General features: G+C 52.8%; 1 protein-coding gene and 1 long non-coding RNA gene across 15 annotated transcripts in view; one reads left to right on the top strand and one right to left on the bottom strand.

Moving 5' to 3' along the window:
• Positions 1-435: 435 nt before the first annotated feature.
• Positions 436-18621, bottom strand: LOC129526939 (uncharacterized). Its single transcript, XR_008671754.2, has 4 exons — positions 17873-18621; positions 4468-4559; positions 3414-3633; positions 436-2037 (listed from the first exon to the last, which is right to left on the bottom strand). It is a non-coding gene; the product is annotated as an uncharacterized lncRNA (long non-coding RNA).
• NTRK3 (neurotrophic receptor tyrosine kinase 3) overlaps positions 13976-18847 on the top strand; it is a 397164-nt gene continuing 392292 nt past the window's right edge. For 2 of the 14 annotated variants that reach the window (XM_055362909.2, XM_063698810.1), the window contains exons 1-2: positions 14442-14693; positions 14861-15444. In XM_055362909.2, the coding sequence (XP_055218884.1) occupies positions 15197-15444 (248 nt within the window). In that variant the 5' untranslated portion in view covers positions 14442-14693; positions 14861-15196. Of the gene's footprint in view, positions 14382-14439; positions 15445-18847 lie in introns of those variants that run through there. The other 12 variants (XM_063698812.1, XM_063698811.1, XM_055362906.2 and 9 more) reach the window with 8 other exon arrangements.

Raw genomic sequence — 18847 nt, 5'->3', positions numbered from 1 at the left:
GTGCCCATGTGGCCTCTAGGTGCCTGGGTCTTGTTCTCTCCAGTCTCCCAGGATAAACAAAGGTATTTGGGCTCAGTGCATGACTTTTCCTAGGGCAAGAAAGTCATCGTATTGACTGGTGCTGTTCTCAGATATTTTCACTTCCTTTCAAGTTGAGCAAAGGCCCTGCAGGGACATAAGGCCAGTTTCCCAATGACCATGGATGGGATCCCACATTGCTGCAACCCCTTCCAGCCCATTTAAAGAAGGGCCTTCCATAGAAGCACAAACCCCAAGGCCACACAGTCTGACAGTGGACTTAGCCTTGCCTGCCTTCAATTTAAAACTCTGTCCAAAGACCACACTGCTCCGTTGGCACATTTCTTCCTGGGACCCAAAGAAATATCCTGCTGGGATGGAAAGTAGGGGATGGGAAAGAATAGCAAGCATTATTTTCTGGTTTGGTTTTCTAGTTTAATTCAATGTGTACTAGATAAACACACATTGATGGAATGCCTGTTAGGTACTGGACTCTGTGTAAATACATGGCCCTGGCTTCAAGGAACCTAGAGTTCAGGATAGAGGCGGAAGTATGCATGGCCATCTCTGACAGATGGAAGACCAATGGAAGGCTCTCAATGATGCTGTAATAGTTGCTGAGCTGCCCCGTTCTGAACATACAGGAGGCAAAATTGCTTGGAGAAATTGGGGGGCTTGTTAAGGAGGTGAGATGCCTGGGCTTTGAAAGCTAGACAGAGTTTTGACAGGCTGGAGCTGAAGAGCCAAAATATAGAGATGGGTAACAGTGGGAAAAGGTGAGATTGGAAGTGGGCTGGAGCCCAAGTGCTGGGCACAAGGGGCAGTCTGGTGGCAGAGCGGCTGAAGTGGGAGGAAAGGCTGGATCCTGGACAGTGCTGGATGCTGGGTGGTGGAGCTTAAAGTGGAGACCTGTAGGCAGTGGGGATCCAGGGAAAGTTGGAAAGCAGGAGAGAGCCAGAAACCCAGCATCTTTTGACAAAATATCAGTTCCCCTGTGACTTCCCCCTGTTGCTGTCTTTTCCTGTTTCTTCTTTAACAAGGAGCTGGACCAGCCTTCTCCCACCTGGAGCAGCCTTTTCCTTTCTCTTCATGCCTGGAGCAGGGAGATTTGACCCAGCCCTAGGGAAGCTCTGGCCATTGGCTCCACTTCATTCCCAGGCTGGGAGTGGCAGAGCCCCTCCTCCCCGTCCCTGCACTGGATCCCACAGCTCCCTGGCTGCTTAGAAGCAGGGCTTTGAGGTCAGACAGATCCAAGTTTGCTCCTGGTCTCCTCAGTGTAACTTCAGGTATACGACTTAACCTCTTTAAGTGTCTGATTCTTCACCTGCAAAAGATGGATGATGAGAGAGACGCCACTGGGTGGGGAGGAGTCCGCTGGCATCTGACCCTCATGGGCACTCAGGGACGTGCTTCCTTTTCCCTCTTCTCCCTTTCAGGCTGGGGCTGGGAGGAGGGTATCTTGGCCTTTCCAGGAAGCAGCTAGCTAGCGTTGGCTGGGGAACCAGCGGGCAGCTCCAGGTGCTGTGGGGCTCCTTGTTGGGCTTCCCAAAGCTGCTGCCCTTTTAAGTTGCCTTGCTGTCTTCCTTACAGGATAACAAGGGCGTAAATCAGGAGCTGTCAGCATTCATTTCCATCCTTGGGTGGACAGTTTTCCTGCCCTCACCAGGCTCCAGGCATGTCTGCGGAAGATCAGCTCCCTAAAAGCCAGGGAGGGTGATGGGCTGGGGCTGAGGGGGTCGGTTCCGACCCCAGAGCTGCAGGAGGAAGGGCCGGCATGTGCTGCCACTCCCATGTGGGTCTGTCCTTCCTGGTCCGCATCAGTCCTGGGTCAGAAACCACAAGCTGTCAGACAAGTGGGGCCTAGAATCTTCTCTCTGAAATGTCAGGCTGCCAGGATGAGACCAACACTTGCCAGGGGCTGTGTGTGCCAGGAATGGAAGAGGGAAAACCTTCTGCCAGGAGCCTCGGGCAGAGACTTCAACAAGGGTGGTTGCTCCTTGTCCTTCTGTTTCTAGGGGACTGGAGGGTGCCAGAACCAAAAGCAGCTCTCAGAAAAATCAGTGAAGAGAACGAGAGGTAGCAGAGAACCTCAGGACTTGAGCAATAGAGCCCTTAACTGCAGCCAGGACCTAGAAAGCTTGGGTGTCCCAGCTGGGAGGAGTTTTTGAAGGGCTCCAATTTAAACACAGCCATTTTACAGAAGAGGAAAATGAGGCCCAGCAGGACCAGACTTGGTTATCTGGGTCTTAATCCCAAGGCAGCTGCCACAGGATCTCATAAACACAGAACAGGCACCCAACAAACAAACAAATGAATCAATGAAAGTAAACAGATGTATGAATGAAAATGAATGAAAGAAGAGAGCCGTAGCCCCTCTGACTCTCCCCAATGAAAATGAACCTCTCGACTGGGCACAGTGGCTCACGCCTGTAATCCCAGCATTTTGGGAGGCTGAGGTGGGTGAATCACTTGAGGTCAGGAGTTCGAGACTGGCCTGGCCAACATGGTGAAACCCTGTCTGTACTAAAAATACAAAAATTAGCTGGGCGTGGTGCCATACACCTGTAATCCCAGCTACTCGGCAGGCTGAGGCAGGAGAATCGCTTGAACCCGGGAGACAGAAGTTGCATTGAGCTGAGATGGTGCCACTGTACTCCAGCCTAGGTGACAGAGAGAGATCCCGTCTCAAAAAAAAAAAAAAAAGAAAGAAAAAGAAAATGAACTTCTCTATGCGCTCACTGCCCACCGACACCTGGCCCCTGCCATTTGCCACATGTCACAGATGATATTCTGCTGTTTTCCCTAACAGAGCCGACAGACCATGAGCTACTTGAGACCGGAGACCAATCTAATGACCAATTCGATGTCTCCTGCCTCGCCCATGGCTTGCCCTTGTTAAGTGCTCTGGGATGCTGTAGACCTTTTTTTTTTTTTTTTTTTTTCATTTCCACTGGATCCATCTGGGGTAAGGGATGCAGGGACTGAGAGGATATTCCTATCCTGCCTCAGTTCAGCCCAAGAGTCAGCTGGAGAGAAGCAGGCAGCAGAAGCAGGCAAATCGGCCCTCTTTAGGAAAGGTCAGCAAAATCAGCCCCCCTGCAAGAAACGTGCCAGGTATTTTTAGAAGCTTTTCAAGCCTGTGGGCCTGAGCTCAGCAGGAGGAACTCAGAGCCTTCACCCATCCAGCCCCTGATCACCCCAGTTTAACCCCACTTCACTCTCTCCTACTTCAGGTAAGGGAAGGTAACTGAGCAGAAGCTGATAGAGTCATTCAGCAAGGCCACGTGGCTAAACCCTGATCTCCTTTAGATGATACAATAGGCGGTCTCATCTACTTCACTGGCCAAAATGTATCATGTGACCATGAGAAAGTCGCGTTCCTATGTTACTCCTACCTGTACAATGGAGAGGTCATTATATTTGCCTGTAAATACATTTCGGAAACGAGGCAGGAAAAATAGGTATCCAATAAACACCAAAAATTGCTGTACTCTGCTGGATTCTGGGGGACTGTTGTAAGGCCTGGGTGAGGTTATGTTGGAGAATTTTGTGTTCCTTGGAGAGAGTTGCTTAAAGAGCTGATGTCATAAAAATGTGTCATAAAATGCTGTTGTGCTGAAAAAAGGAAAAAAAAAGGTAGCTTTCCACTTGAGAGAGAGGTATGTGGTCCAGGAGGGGCCAGCAGCGTTTGGGACATGAGGTTCTCAGACCTCTAGCCAGAATCTGTTACTTGTCTTTTCTTTCTTTCTTTTCCTTTCTTTCTTTCTTTCTTTCTTTCTTTCTTTCTTTCTTTCTTTCTTTCTTTCTTTCTTTCTTTCTTTCTTTCTTTCTTTCTTTTCTTTCCTTCCTTCCTTCTTTCTTTCTTTCTTTTCTTTCTCTTTCTTTCTTTCTTTCTTTCTTCCTTTCCTTCCTTTCCTTCCTTCCTTCCTTCCTTCCTTCCTTCCTTCCTTCCTTCCTTCCTTCCTTCCTTCTTTCTTTCTTTCTTTCATTTTTTTGAATGGGCAGAATGGATGCCTCGGAGTAGAAGCCTTTGGCTGTAGTCCTAACTAACTATGCAGCTTTGGGGACATAACTTAGTTATCTTGGGCCTAATTTGTCTACCTATAAAATAGCAGGGACAGGGGATTGTACTAAATGTGGTGTTTCCCAAATTGGTAAGTTTCCATGAGGCTTTTGTGGCTGTGGCAATACCCCAGGGTCTTCAAAGGCACAGGAATAATAAACATGGCACAAATCTTCCACCCCCTTCCCCCTCATCCCCTCCCTCCCTGCTCTCTCTCCTCCAAGTTTGGGAATTCTAGTTGGGAAAATGTGAGGAACACGGGAATGGTTAATCTCTAAGGTCTTTTCAAAGGTTATGATTTTATAATTATAAAATCTGTGATATTATTATTGCTATTATTTTTGGTATGTGTGAGGGGGTTGGGGTTAATGATAAATTGAACCCACAGAAATGTCTAGTATCTTCTTTCTTCTTCCTAAAATCCTGGGACTGGAAACTTTCAGTGGACTTGGAAGTTGAAAGCAAAGTGAGCTGGCTTCTGTGGCCAGCCCATGAGGGCAGGGAGGGACAGAAGAGAAGAGTGGGCATCAGGAAGTGGGGTGATATTTACAAAGTTCTTTCTGTCATCTTTGCATCAGAGAGTTTACAGATTAAAAGTATGGCTTCTAATTCAATCTGGCACAAGGGAATGAGGATCCTGCGATCAGCATCCTTTATTAAGCACCTTCTTTTGCCCCCAGCCCCTGCAGTTGCCCTCACCACACACGCAACCTCCCCACACACCCCTCTGGCTCCCACCTCTCTCTCCGACCTGCATCCACATGTGCATACCCAGCCCATTGGGAGTGCCTCTCACCCACACCCCACTGCACCCCGCCCACGAGTAAAGCCCACCTGCCCCCCCCACCTGCTCCCCATGCTCACCTGCACTGTCCAGCCCCTGCAGACCCCCTCGCAGCCTGGAGGTTCCTGCCACCCTCAGCACATGCCCCTGGGGACCACATGTGGTGAGTTCACACACCCATCCCCGAGCCCACTCCACATCTCTCTGTCGCTGCCCACAACCTTCCCCAGGCTTGGAGCACACACTTGTTCACCCCGTTTAAGATCAAAAATAAACTCTCTGGAACCTGTTCAAAGGCTAATGTGCATCCTCCCTTAATTATTGATTTGTTGATTACAGATGCTTGGATAGGACATTCATTGTGTTCACTGTGCCAAGGGCCTAACTCTAGAATCCCTGTCCTTTCTGGGAGAAAGTTGGCCCATTGATCTTTTGGGAAGGAGTTATTTGAGTGTTAGATAAAACCTGTCCTGCCACAGGACAGGTCACAGACTAAATATTGTGCTCCCTGCTGAAGCCCTCATTAGCCCTAGCCCAGGATGGTCTAGGGCTATGGCTAATGAGGGCTTGGATGGTCACCGCTGGGGTCCTCCCTCCTTCCTTCGCTCTCAAAACCAGGGAAACCCTGGCAAAGGGGTGTGGGGATGCAGAGGGGCAGAACTGCATCTCACCAAGTCCCCTGCAGAGGTGGCAGTCTCCCCTTTCCTCATTGCCTCACTAGGGACAATTCAGTGTAAAAAGTGGCACCTGGTTCCATGCTGTGTTTAGGAGACCTGGGTTTAAAACCTGGCTTATTCCACGTACCAGTTGGGTGACCTTGGACATGTGATTTAACCTCTCTGATTCTGTTTCTCAACTGTAAAACCAAGTATTTGTGAGGATTCAATGAAATGACACATGTGAAGGCTATAGAAAAATGTCACACACAGAAAACAGTCAATACGTTGTGGTTGAAGTTATTATCATCATCATCACCATCATTCTGCCCATCTTCATCTCTGGGGCCCCACGATCGTAAGAGATGGCTTTCTTTGGCCCAGGGGATGCTTCCCTTTTGGTATGTGGGTGTGGCCTCTGGATGGCTTCTGCTACATTTAAATCTATCAGGGACACTGAGCCCTGGGGCAACCATAAACTCTTCTGGAAAGAGGTTAGATCCTTCACACCACAGTTCTATGGACATTTCCTTGTTCGTTCCAGCATGAGGCTGGGCAAGGGGAGTGTGGGGCTTGTCACTGGGAAACACTGGGGAGAGGTCTGTCATAGGGCACATGCACAGTGGGAAAATGTCACTGCCATCCATCCATGGGGTTGGACTCCTGGGCTCTCTTTCTTGGAGGGAAGTTCTAGAACTTGACACTAGGAAGAGGGTGTTCAAGGGGAACTCCAAGTGTCCGCAGTGCTTTGAGGGTCATCTGGCTTCCAGCGGTTGGATGAACTGATGGTGCCTTCCAGGTGTGCTTTCCAGGCTGAGTTTCTAGGACCCCTTCCCCACGCCTCACATTCACCCCACAGCTTTCAGCATCCGACCTGAGCTTTTGTCAGGGCTGGTTTGCACCTTCCCCCACTTCCACCTTCATTCCCTGTCCCACCCCCATCCCAGAACTCCCTGGGCTGGGCTTTCTGTTCCCTCAGTTCCCAGGCAGTGCAGCTGGTGCTGTGGGCTGGGGAGGGGGTGGAGGACGCAGCAGAAAGTCTGTGGGAGGGAACTGTCTCTTAGTTCCAAAGGCAAGCATGGCTTCCCATGCCCTTCCCCACAACGCATCGCTTCCCCCAAATTCCCACACTGGTGTCTCAGCAAATAAGACAACACTTTTTTTTTTTTTTTTTTGGTTTTCCATTTGCTCTTGATACCTACTTAAATGTGTGTTGTGTGTGTGCTGTTCTCAGTAATCAGTGCCAGAAGAAATTGGAGCCGATCTGGTGATTTCTTGTTTTGAGTCCCAGGTATCTGGCAAATATCTGGTCTCCTCCTCTCTGGGCCTGAGGAGTTTGGGGCATCACCTCTTTGGCCCTCTATGCTCCTGGAGTTCTGTTCTGTTTAAAGAAACAGAAGCCAGGATAGTTTCTAGCAAGCAAGGAGGGTGGAGTTGTGAGCACCCTAATAGGGAGGCCAAACCATCTGGTATGGAGTGGGCCCCCTAAGGAAGAATAGTAGAAAGAAAAAATAAGGGAAGGGAGAACTCCTATGTATCAAATCCTGGGCTAGGCACATCATGCACGTTTTATGATTGCCTTCTCCAAACTGCATTGCAAGGGAAATATCCATGAGCAATGCCCTTCAGGAGAGGAGGATGAGGCTCTGCTAGGTGAAATGATAAGCCCAGGTCACCAGCTAGAAAGTGCTGGAGCTGGGGTTCAAACCAGATTTGCCTGGGGCTAAAACTCACACTTCATAAAGCTGCCCCTTGGAGGCGAGAGTGTAACACATGGTGTAAATGGAAGCTGTTGTCTTGGCTTTCCTCAACTCTGAGATCATCTGGTTGTTGATAAATGCAGGCAGGTCAGAGGTGAAGTGCTAATCAAGTGTGCAAAGGTACTGGTGTCCGCTACTCTTAGTGGAAACCAGTGGCTGTCACTTGTGAGTGTTAATGTCCACAAGGTGTTTTCAGGTGCATTATCTTGCTTGGTCCTTGGCATTATTGGATCCCCACGTGACAGAGAAGGAAGTGGAGGATAAGAGAAGGACAGTAGCATGCCCAAGGTGATGCAGCCCAATACATGTTGATGCTAAACGAATGCATTAGTACAAAGATGGGTCTGAAAGCCATAGTCCTATAATCTGAGCCAGAGGCTCAGGGCCAGGGCAGCTGGAAGGTGTGGCATGGGCCGCTTTGGTGAGGAGCAGGTGGAGAGAAGGGCAACTGTGGGAGGTGGTGAGGCAGAGGCGGGAGCCTGGGAGCCGAGCAGGAGTGGGCTGGGTTGACCAAGAAGGGCAATAGGATACAGTGGGGGCCCTAGGACATGGGGAGGAATGAAGGGGGAATGTCTAACCCAGAAGTCTTTCTTTGGCTTTCTGCAGGGCAGAGGCCACAGTAATGGGGCTGCTGCACCTGGGCTCTGCCCTAGACTCAGTGGGAGGAGGCTGCCAAAGGCCCAGGTGGTAGGACATTGCTATTCCCAACCTTTTCTTGAAAACAGGAGCTGCTAATCTTTCTGCTTCTAGAAACCCCTTGATATTTGCCTTGTTGGGGAGAAGTGTGTGGCAGCACATATAACTCTGGGGATACAGAGGAGGTGGTCAGCTTAAAGCACCTCACTTCTGTTAAGTCCCAAACTTCTCTTGTGGACACACATGGGGTTTCAGGCAGCAAAATAATTCATTTAATCTTCCCCCAAAATATGTGGTGTCCACATTTGGGCTGGCACCAACGTAGGCCCTGGGGGGTATGTAGTGAACAACACTGACAGCTCCTGGACCTCTTGGTGCCTGCAGCCCAGGGGGAGGCAGACACTGAACCCTTACTTCCATGTGTGTGGAGTGGTACAAAAGGGCAAGGTGTGCTGGGGGCAGCCATTCATTCAACAACCACCTAGAGAGCCCCTCTGTGTTCTCAATGCCGTTTACGGGGCTGGCAAATCAGTAGATAAAATAAGCAAGGTCTGCACCCTCAAGGAAGTTACATTTTAAAAGCTGGTAACAGGAATATCTCCTTGCAAGTCAGGAAGGTGCCCAGACTTCTCTGCCCCACCCTGTCAATCTTAGTTGCTTCATCTGCCAAATGAAGGCCATTATCCCCGGCTGCCCTCTGAGATGATCCCTGGCTGCTCTCTCATCAGTAAATAGGCAAATGGCTGGGTATTGTGCATAGGAAGGCACAATGTAAGTTACTCCAAGAGAGCTCATCTAGGAAGGCACGTGAGGGCTATGTCTATAATGGAGGGTGGGTGTGGAGGTGCAATTCTCCAGCCTCTCCATTCCCCCCAGTCCCTGTCAGTGGTGCTGCACTAGCCTCTGCCAACCACCTGCAGGTTTCTGGCTTCCTAAAAGTGAGTCCTGACTCTTGACTCCTGATTTCATACCTTGGGGGAAGTTGGCTCATGGAGCGGGAATCCCTCTTCCCTGGCTCCCCTAACCTGCCTGCAGTGCTCACCTGCTGGCAGGAAGTCAGCTGCCTGCCCTGGATCCTGCTGTCTAAGGAAGGGCTCTAGCATCTGCTCCTGCAGGGCCCCCACCAGGACACTCAGAGGCCAGGGAGGCCTTGTGAGTCACTGCCTCTGCAGGACCTAGGACGTGCGGCATTAAATTCCCAGCCCAACTCAACTGCTCAGAGCCGGTGGTGACTCAGCAGGGTCTACCTTCCTATGGAAGGGACCAAAGCCCAGAAGGAGCAACTCAAAGGCATGAGAACCAGCAGCGAGGGGCTCCGGGGCTGAGGAGTTGCATCTCAGGGGAGATGTACCTGGGCCTGCACTCTGTACTTTCTTCCCCAGGGACCCAAGTTTCGCTGAACCCTCTCTGGCAGCACACCACTTTGGGGTCTAGGACCAGAGCCAGAGAGTATCTGTGGGCGGTGGCTGCACCCGACCCATTGCACCAACTTGCCAGGGGGCGCTGCAATGTGTGTGGGAAGAGCTTCATGGCGGCATTGTGTTTGGCTGTTAGTGGATAAAGGCTGCTGGGGCCTCCCTGCTGGGTGGTAAAGCCCTCTGGGAACCTCAAAAGTGGCATAATGAAGTTGACATACCATGCTTATGTGCACCAGGCACTGTTCAAAGTGCCTTACTGTGTTATCTCATGACAACCTTGTGAGTTAGATCCTATTTTGCAGAAGGGGAAACTGAGGTGGAGAGACTTAAGTACCTTGCTAGGGTTCGATACTAGCGGGTAGTAAACCCTACATGACACCATTTTAGTCCCATTACAGCTGCTTACTGCCTGGCTCCCCAAGGTCAGAGCACCTCAAGCCGGTGTGATCTGGAGCCATGCTTTATTTAAACCGATCATTTTGACAAACTGAATGCATTTCCAATAGCTGCAGTGGGGAAAGATCAGAAAGCTGTGCTTTTGGAGTATAGGGAAGGAACTGAGGCTTTGCTCAGAGAAGAGAGGGGCAGTGAGTAGCCTCCTGGGTGGCTTGCAGAAAAGAGGTGAGACTTTTCCCTGAGGGTCTAGGTGGCAGCACTAGCACGAGGGTGGCAGCTTTAGGGTGCTGGCTTCGCTATGTCAAAGTCAAGGATACCCAAGGAATGGAGCTGTCTGAGAACAGAGTCGAAGGCTCTGGAGTGGCTGGTAATGAGCTTCCTGCCACTGAAGGTGTTCAAGCGGGACACCACCAGCAGGTAGTTCCAACCTCCTGGCAGGTGTTTGTCCAAGATATTGGGACTTGAGTGGGAGCCCTGAGCTGGCTCTTCCATGGTTGAATTCTTCTGCTTTCCTGGACCACTTTGGTGCTTGACTGTCCCCTTTTGTGGGCGGGCTTTCATCTTCCATGTATGGTCAAAATTCTTTCCTTGGACCCAGAGCTTCTGGATAGCATTATACATCCCCAGCCTCCAACCAGGCCCAGACCTGTCTCTTTCCCTTGTAACTTATGCTTGGGCCACCCAAGAAACAGAACTCCTCCTCTAGCCCAAGCCCAGATCTGCCAGCTCCAGATAGCTCTTTTAGAACAGCAAGTCCTTCAGGACCTAGTATTCCCTTTGTAGCCCGCTGTGCTCCCCAGTCACCTCCCAGTATCACAGTTTCTTGACCAGCTGAGACTTGCAGAAGTAGATCCTATTTCTGCTCAAACTTGAAAGTTGTGAAGCACAGCTCTTGGATTCAGAATGACATCATAGGAGCAGGGCATGGTGGGTGAATCCATGGACCTGCCTGGTGTGTGGCCTACATCCCGGTAATGTGGCCACTGACTCAGGAGTATGGGTCCTTTGGAAAAAGGGATGTGGCTGGGTTAGAAAGGCAGACAGGTGACCAATAGACTGGCAGGGCTCTGTTCTGAGTTTCCACTCCCTTTCTCCCTTGCTAGGTGGAGGGGAATGTGGGCTGCTGGAAATCTCCCATAAACAGTTGATATTAATCTCAGGTGCTTGCATGCCTGGAACATGCCTTTTAAGAAAGACACGTGTTCAATTTTTCTAGGTGTCAGGGGAGTTGGGCCACTGTGCTCCAGCAAGTGGTCCCCACCCTGACCTGTCTGGTGAAAGATTGCATTAGAATCTTGGGAACATTTCTGTCTTCTCCAAACCCTTGGTACTGGAAGGTGTCTGCTCACCTGTAAAGGGTTTCTAAAGCTTTACTTTCTGTTGAAAAAACAAAACAAAACAAAAAACTTTTCCTATTCCTGCCTCTTATTGATCAGCAAGGGGCACATGGGTGAGTTTCCTCCTTTCTAAGACTCCAGCTGGTAGCAAAGGAGATGAGGAGGTTGGGGGGTGACCCCTGGTTGGCTGGATGCTGAGCTTGGTCATGATATCTCCAGGACTCCATGAAGCGACAGGCATTTTTCCTTTTCAACCAGGACATTCTTATCAAGAGGTAAGACACTGTAAATGCTCTGGACTCCTACTGAGGGGAGGGTGTCTATGCTGGAGACTTTCTTCTGCTCCCACATTTAAATCTGGCCTACTGCAGAGGTTAAGAACCAGCAAACTCTGAGTGTGCACTATTATTGACCCTGCACTATGATTTCTGTGAGCGGTGCGTGAGCAGGTCATTCTCACCTTCTTAAGCTTAGAATGAATCTTCAAATGTCTTTTTCTGACAAGGCCCCTGCCTCTGAGATACCCAGTTTATTTCACCCTAACTTCACTGTAACTGAATAATATTATGAGGACCCATCCCCATCATTCCCCACCTTTTTTTTTTTTTCCTCCCTCAACAGTCCCTTTGGCCCAGATCCATGTAGAATCAGAGAATCTTCAAGCTGGGAGGGATGACTATGGGGCTGCGATCTGCTTATGAATCACCTGGGAGCTTGTTCTGATGGACATTCTGGTTTGGGAGGTCTGTGATGGGGCCTCAGATGCTGCACTTCTTGCAAGCTTCCAGGTGATATGGATGCTGCTGGACAGAGGGCCACACTTTGGGTTTTGAGGATCTGGTCTTAACGTGGTCATTTTACAGATGGGAAAGCGGAGTCCCAGAAAGCTTGTCATTTCCCTGTGGTTAGAAATGAAATTCTGCTCTTCCCCACACTAGTCTATCACCTGCTTTTTTTTTTTTTTAAACCTTTAAGTTCAGGGGTACGTGTGTAGGATGTGCAGCTTTGTTATACAGGTAGACATGTGTCATGGGGTTTGTCGTACAGATTATTTCATCACTCAGGTATTAAGCCTGGTATCCACGAGTTATTTTTCCTGATCCTCTCCCTCCTCCCACCTTCTACCCTCTGGTAGACCCTCATGTGCATTGTCCCCTCTATGTGTCCATGCGTCACCTGCTTTTGAAAGGGCTTCCCTCTTTTTCAGCTGTCACTTCCTGCTCAGGCCCAGGGTGTGAGCATAAACGTAGCACCCCATCTTAATCCCATTTTACTGTCAGGATGAAAGACTTCTTGCCCATCAGGGCCCCTTGCTCCACAATCTGCATTTTTACCAAATCCAGAGGGGTTTTTAAAGGTTTTTTTGTTGTTGTTTTTGTTGTTCTAACTTATGGATGTCTCTTCTTCTCTGCTTGACATGTTAAAAATCCTCTCTCTCTCTCTTTCTTTCTTTCTCTCTCTCTCTCTCAAAAAAGTGGGTTGGGCATCTTTTGGACACAACCATTTCAGTTCCAGGCTGGAGCACTGATGCTGGGCTGAATCCACTTCGCGTTCCCTGCCCAGGAGTGGTCTGAGAGAGGCTGTGTTTCTCTGCTGCCACCTGCCACCTCCCAAGAGAGGCCAAGTGTTAGGATCTGACTACACCTCAGTTTCCCTGACTCTCAGATATTCTAAAGCCAATCCCAGAATGGCACTTGAAGTGACAGGGAAATTCCCAGTGGCCTAAGGACACCCAGGATTGGCCTAGGGCCAGTAGCAAGTGGTTTGAGAGTCCAAGGAGGTCTTCACACTCTGTCCCCTCCTGCTGGTGGGAGGGCAAAATGCCAGTCTGGAGACAAGGCCATAATGGCGACGGGGGTAAAAATCGCCCTGAGGCCAAGGGAAGGTGGAATGTGACGGGAAGTCGGGAAAACTGCCTTTTATAGGCATGTTCTTTTCTTCCTTTTTTTTCGTCCAAGTTTTTACTCCAAGCGACAGTGCCACCCGAAGGCGACCGGCCTGTTTGTGGTTGGGCCTGGGGCAGGCGGTGACACCCGCATACCCCTTCCCCCATCTTGCCTGCAAGTTGCATGACCTGCATCGGAATCCACGGGGGGCGGGGGAGACTCCTTTCAGATACTGGATGCAGTTGAATTGAATTCAATGTATTTTGCTTCCTCGCCTGCCCTCATCCAAGCTCGGGAAGGAGAACCCTGCTTTCTTCTGCGTGTGAATGCTGTAGTGTGTCTGCCTGCTCGGACTCCCCTAACCCTTTCTTCTCCTTTCCCACAGCGAATGCTCGTTTTTTTTTTTTTTTTCAGCAAACAGCTCACACTTGGCATCTTTATGTTTTATTAAGAAAAAAATCCTTACCAGCGCAAAAGCGGGGACCCCCCCCCACACTTCTTTCCCGGATGAGATCTGAGCTCTCGTCGAAAGCTGCACCTGCTTTGCGTCCCTACCAGGAAGGGGTGCTTGTGTGGGAGGGAAGGAGGAGGTTCTGCGCCCCCGAATCCGGAGAAAGCAGCCCGCCCGCCCCCTCACCCGGCAGCCAGCTCAGCGCACCCGAGAGCTGAGCCCGAGAAGCCGGCCTCTGACGGTGCTGGCGTGGCGCTTGCCAAAATATGCCCCTTGCATCTCAATTTCCCCCGGCCATTTCTCTTGCACGCACAGCTCGCCCGGGGCCACCTCGGCTCTCCAGCGCAGCCCTTTCGACCCTTGTTTCTTCCTTCCCTGATCCATGCCTGCTCAAGGCCGAATGCAAAACCGACCTCCAAGAAAGCGCAGCGGGCACGGGGGGCACCTAGCGTGCCATGTCCCGCAGTCCCCTCCCAGCCAAGACCAGCGCCCCAGACTCTAGATTACGGAAATGAGTGTCATTCAGACCAAGGACTGCGCGTCTGCGGTCCCGGTCCCCGGCTCTGGGTGCTTCTCTGGGGTGTCTGTGCGCTCCGGCACCCCCCGTCGCCGTCCTTGAGCCTGCGCCCCCCACCCACCCAGGCTTGGGAGCGCCCCCCACCCAAGGCTTGGGAGCACTCCCCAATCACCTCCGCCACGTTCATTTCACTTCCTACCGCCGTCCGGATTGCAGCAAAACCGGGTAGCGCGAGGGCCAAAAAGTGGAAAGGAGAGCGCCTTTCCGTGTCGTGCAGCCAGCTAGCCAACTCTCCCTCCCCAGCCCCGACCCTCGCAATCTCAACTGCAACTTTTTCCCTTCGGTCTCGGTTTCCCCCGGGCTGCGGCTAGCGGGCGCCGTGCTGCGAGGCGTGGAGCGGGCGGGCTGCCGCGAGGCTGCGGGTGGCGGTGCCGGCTACAGCCGCGAGCCGGCGAGTGGGTGGGTGGGTGGGTGGGGAGGAGGGAGAGGACGGGCGGGGAGAGAGACGGGTGTGGGGAGGGGAGGGAGGGGGAGATTCCGCTCTCCTGCCGCTCCCAGCCAGGGCGGGGGGCGGGGGGAGGAGGCCGCGACGAGGGAGGGGAGGAGGGAGGGAGGAAGGGAGGGAGGGAGCCGAGGAAGACGCTCCGATAACCCGTGCGTTTCGTAAGGCTCGGAGCACTTGTACATTTCTGCAGCCGCGCGGCGAGCCATTCGCGGCGGCTGCTGCAGCTCCTACTGCATCTTCCTTCTCTTCCTTTCCTCGGGCTCCGGGTGTGTGTATGTGTGAGAGTGTGTGAGTGTGTGTGTTTTGCAGGTGTGTGGTGTGTCCGTTTTAATTCTGCCCAGTAGGTGGGACTTGGTGACTTTAGCACCATTTTTTCCTTTTCCTTTTTTTTTTTTTTTTTTGCCTCCCCACCGTGTGTTGCAACCCTGCAAAGTCTCGGAGTCGGAGAGCGCGCCTCGCTTCCAGAGCCCCCGGACCCGGCGAGTCAGCGATCGCCGAGCCGGCCACCATGCCCGGCAGACCGCGCCACTAGGCGCTCCTCGCGGCTCCCACCCGGCGGCGGCGGCGGCGGCGGCGGCGGCGGCCGCGATGGTTTCAGACGCTGAAGGATTTTGCATCTGATCGCTCGGCGTTTCAAAGGCAGAGGCCCCCCCTCCCCCTTCCCCCCTCCCTCGCCGTCTTTGTTTCCTTCCCCCCCCGCTCTCCCCACTCCCCCCACCCCACCCCCCTCTCCTCTCCTCCTCCTCTTTTTTAGAAGCAGCGATCGGAGATGGATGTCTCTCTTTGCCCAGCCAAGTGTAGTTTCTGGCGGATTTTCTTGCTGGGAAGCGTCTGGCTGGACTATGTGGGCTCCGTGCTGGCTTGCCCTGCAAATTGTGTCTGCAGCAAGACTGAGATCAATTGCCGGCGGCCGGACGATGGGAACCTCTTCCCCCTCCTGGAAGGGCAGGATTCAGGGAACAGCAATGGGAACGCCAGCATCAACATCACGGACATCTCAAGGAATATCACTTCCATGTAAGTCAGGCGGCCGCTCCCCAGCCTGCCTCCCCCGCGCTCCGCGTCTCCCTCCTGCCCGCCCGCGGTCAGGAGCCGGCCCTCCGCCCGCCCCAGCTCGCCGCTGCCCGCCGCCCGCCGCCCGCTGGGCGCGCGTCAGGCTCGCTCTGGCTCGGGAGATGCTCTCCGGCTGCGCATTCCAGGTGACTCCGGCCCTGGCGAAGCGCGATCCGGCGATGCGTGTGTGTGCCTCTCCCCGGAGAGGACCCCGGCCGCCGAGGGCACGCGGGGCCCAGCTACCGCCCGCCCCCCAACCAGTTGCTGGCTCGTTTCGATGGTGCAAATTGTTTTTTTTGCACCCCACTAAATAGCAACAGTTTGGCCAGGCTCAAGTGGAATAAAGTAGACGAGGTTCGATTCTTTGGCAGAGGCGGCAGCAGCGGTGGCAGCGGCGGCAGCGCTTAGCCGGCAGGGAAGGTGACAGATAGGGACTGCTCGCGATCCAGCCGAGGTGTTTAACTATTTCTATTTGGAAACAGCAAAACATGCTGACAAGTAAACAAGTTGCGAGCTGGCTGCTCGCGGGGAGACTTTGGACGTGTGGAGGCCGTCATGGACGCCTACCTCTTCCCTTCCCCTCCTGCAGCCCGCTCTCTCCAGCCCCATTTTGGGCATTTCCGAGACACCCCCTTTGCCACCCTCATCTGCATCTGGGCGCCTACAGATCCCTTCCCAGTTTGGGCTTTGATAACTGCTCCGAATAATTCCGAGTCAGGATGGCGCAGGGAGAGGAGAGGGCGTGTGTTTTGAGGAGAGGGGTTTCTTGTGTGATCGTGAGGATCGGTTCATTTGGAACATTCAACTCTGGCTGGCTTTTGCTTGGTTCTGCCCCCTCCGAGGGAGACCAGTGGTGGCCTGCTCTTTTCTCCTTGCTATTTTTCTTTGGTGGGGATGGCAGCAGACGCAAAGGAGAGGACAGATCGAGGGCTGGGGACCGGAGAGTCTGCTCCTCTTTTCTTTCGTTGACCTCGGCCAGGTGACCCCTTCCTAACCTACCACCCTGGAGAAGGGTGTGGACCGTACTGGAATTGCTCAGAGGATAATTCTCACCTCTTTTCCCCCAAGGCTTCCAGCCCTTGGGGACCCTCAGCAATGGGTAGGCAGCTGAGAAGGGTTTGTGCTGAGGTCCTGGCCAAGGTCTGGAGGAAGGCATTTTGGGTGGCTCTTTTCCCCTTCGATGGACTTAAGGGGGCCGGACCTGCCTTTGGTGCTGCTCTGGGAGCACCTCCCCTTGCTTCAGCCCAGGGCCGTGGGGCTGCGAAGCCTGGAGGAATTGCAGTCCTGCTCTCTGGAAAGCCCACCAGCCCTCTTGGCTTAATGGAGCTTCTGCTTGCGCTCTCGCAGCTGACAGTTTGAGGGAAATGGATAGCCCAGGAGATGTCTCTGACTCCTGGCCCAGGAGACAAGCTTGACCCATATCTCAGCTCTGCTGTTCACCCCCTTACCCTCTTCAACCCGGCCAGAGATGACAAGACAAACAGCCAAGGGGCTGGGGTCAGCAGGGAGGGCAGGAGGAACAGGACAGACCCAACTGTGTCTCTCCCCCACTGCAGGCCACAGGCTTCCAGCATTCCCAAGGATGCAGGGAGAAGGGTTCAGAGTGAGACTGTTAGGGAAACTCAGACTTGGAAGTGCATTGCTGGGGCTGTATGTGTGTAGGGGGTGGATGTGGGTAGTAGGGTGCTGGTGAAGGTGGGAGCTGAGCAGCCAGTCTTGGTGCTCAGAAGCCTGACCTAGAGATTGCCAGGGGTGGGCCAAGGGTTGGAAGAAGGGGCCCCTGGTACCCAGCCTGGGTCTCTGGGAATGGGTGAGCTGCATCCAGTGTGCTGCTCCAAGGATGTGTCTGTCTGTAGAAAGCCAGTGGGAGGCAGGGATGGTCACAATCACGTAGGCTGTTTATAGCCACACAGAGGTGTTGCTCCTCTGAAAATGATGCTCAGGGAAGCAGTTTCATAGGGAAGAGTTGGGTTAGCCTTTCCAGGCTGCCAGAAAGGTCTGTGATGGGAGGGGACTGGGGTGGCCTCTTGCCCTCTTTGGTACTGGAGGGCCTCAGGAGGGCGTCTGGGAGGATAGTGAGCAGGGAGTGGATCTGGAGCCCCTCTGTGTGTGTCCCCATTCTTGTTTCAGGACTTGGATTCTGAGAGGCCATCAGGACTCCTTTCTCTAAATCCACCCAACACCAAAGAACAAGGGAACTGGATTCCCACAGGAGCTGTGCCAGTGGCAGGTGGGGGAGGGTCAGAGGTCATGGGTCGAATGACCTCTCCTTGCCCCATCTTCTCCCCAGTGCCCTGTTATATCTATGGCTGGTATTGACTGAGCTCGAGAAGAGCCCAGATTTCCACTCCAGAGCCAGAGGGCTGGAGAGAGGGCGGGGAGTCACGCTCACCCCGGAAAGTCAGCATCCCCATCCCCGTTTGACTTCTGAGGAAATGGAGGCTTGGGGTGGTAAGGTCACTTGCCCCAGACACACAACCCCAACAGGAACCCCCACTGTGTGGGGCTGCATATGGAGCAGGCTGGAAGAGGGATATGCGGGCAGAGAGGAGCACCCTCGGCTGGGGTCGGTTCTTGTTTTAGTATGACTTGGGAAGAGGGCTTCAGTTGAAGCCCGTGCCTTGCTGGAGAGTTGTTCTTCAGATTTCTGATGTTACCAAGGAAATGGGACCAAGAGGTCCCCTAGCTTCCCATTGGCCTGAAGCTCTTGATGCTGGTGGATGCCCCAGGGTATAGCTTGGGCACACTCTGGGTAGAAGATGCTGAGGCCTCCACAGTTTCACCCTCTTGTTCTTCGGGCTGTAATGTTTCAAGATCCTTCCTTCAAGTGCTGAACTGATTGTACCTGAGTTTCCAGAGGGACAAGAGGTTTCCCTGTGGTTCTGCTTCTCAGGGATGGTGTGTGGAGTGATTCCTGTGTGGCCATCCAAGGAAGCTGGCTGGGAACTGCCTCTGATGGGGGAGGCCATCTCCCCATTCAGCTGCCCTGTTTGTATCTGGAGGAAATCAGTTGCAAGGCATCAGAGCATAAGTGTGGGTCTCACCTCCACCCCTCACCAGAGCCACGCTCCTCCAAAGGGACCTCCCTTTTGGCCCCTTTCTGCCCAGGAGGCCAATCCCTTTGCCTTTGCAGCTGTTGATACACAGGAACCTCATGGAGCCTGGAAGGGTCCATGCGCAGCCACACCCAACCAGGCTGTGACGTCACAAAGGCAGGAGGGTGGTGGCCATGGTGGACTGTCTGGGCCGCTTTGCTAGGCCAGGCCTACCTGGGGCTGTGTTGGAATGGTATGGTCTTTAGCTGTTAGAAAGAAGATGAAGCGGGAGAGCATGGCGTGGCTGGACCAGGTATGCTTGGGGCTGGCTA

This window comes from Gorilla gorilla, chromosome 16 (assembly GCF_029281585.2).
Source record: "Gorilla gorilla gorilla isolate KB3781 chromosome 16, NHGRI_mGorGor1-v2.1_pri, whole genome shotgun sequence".
NCBI lineage: Eukaryota > Metazoa > Chordata > Mammalia > Primates > Hominidae > Gorilla > Gorilla gorilla.
The sequence above is the reverse complement of the archived record's forward strand: the minus strand, read 5'-3'. Positions and strand labels throughout refer to the sequence as shown.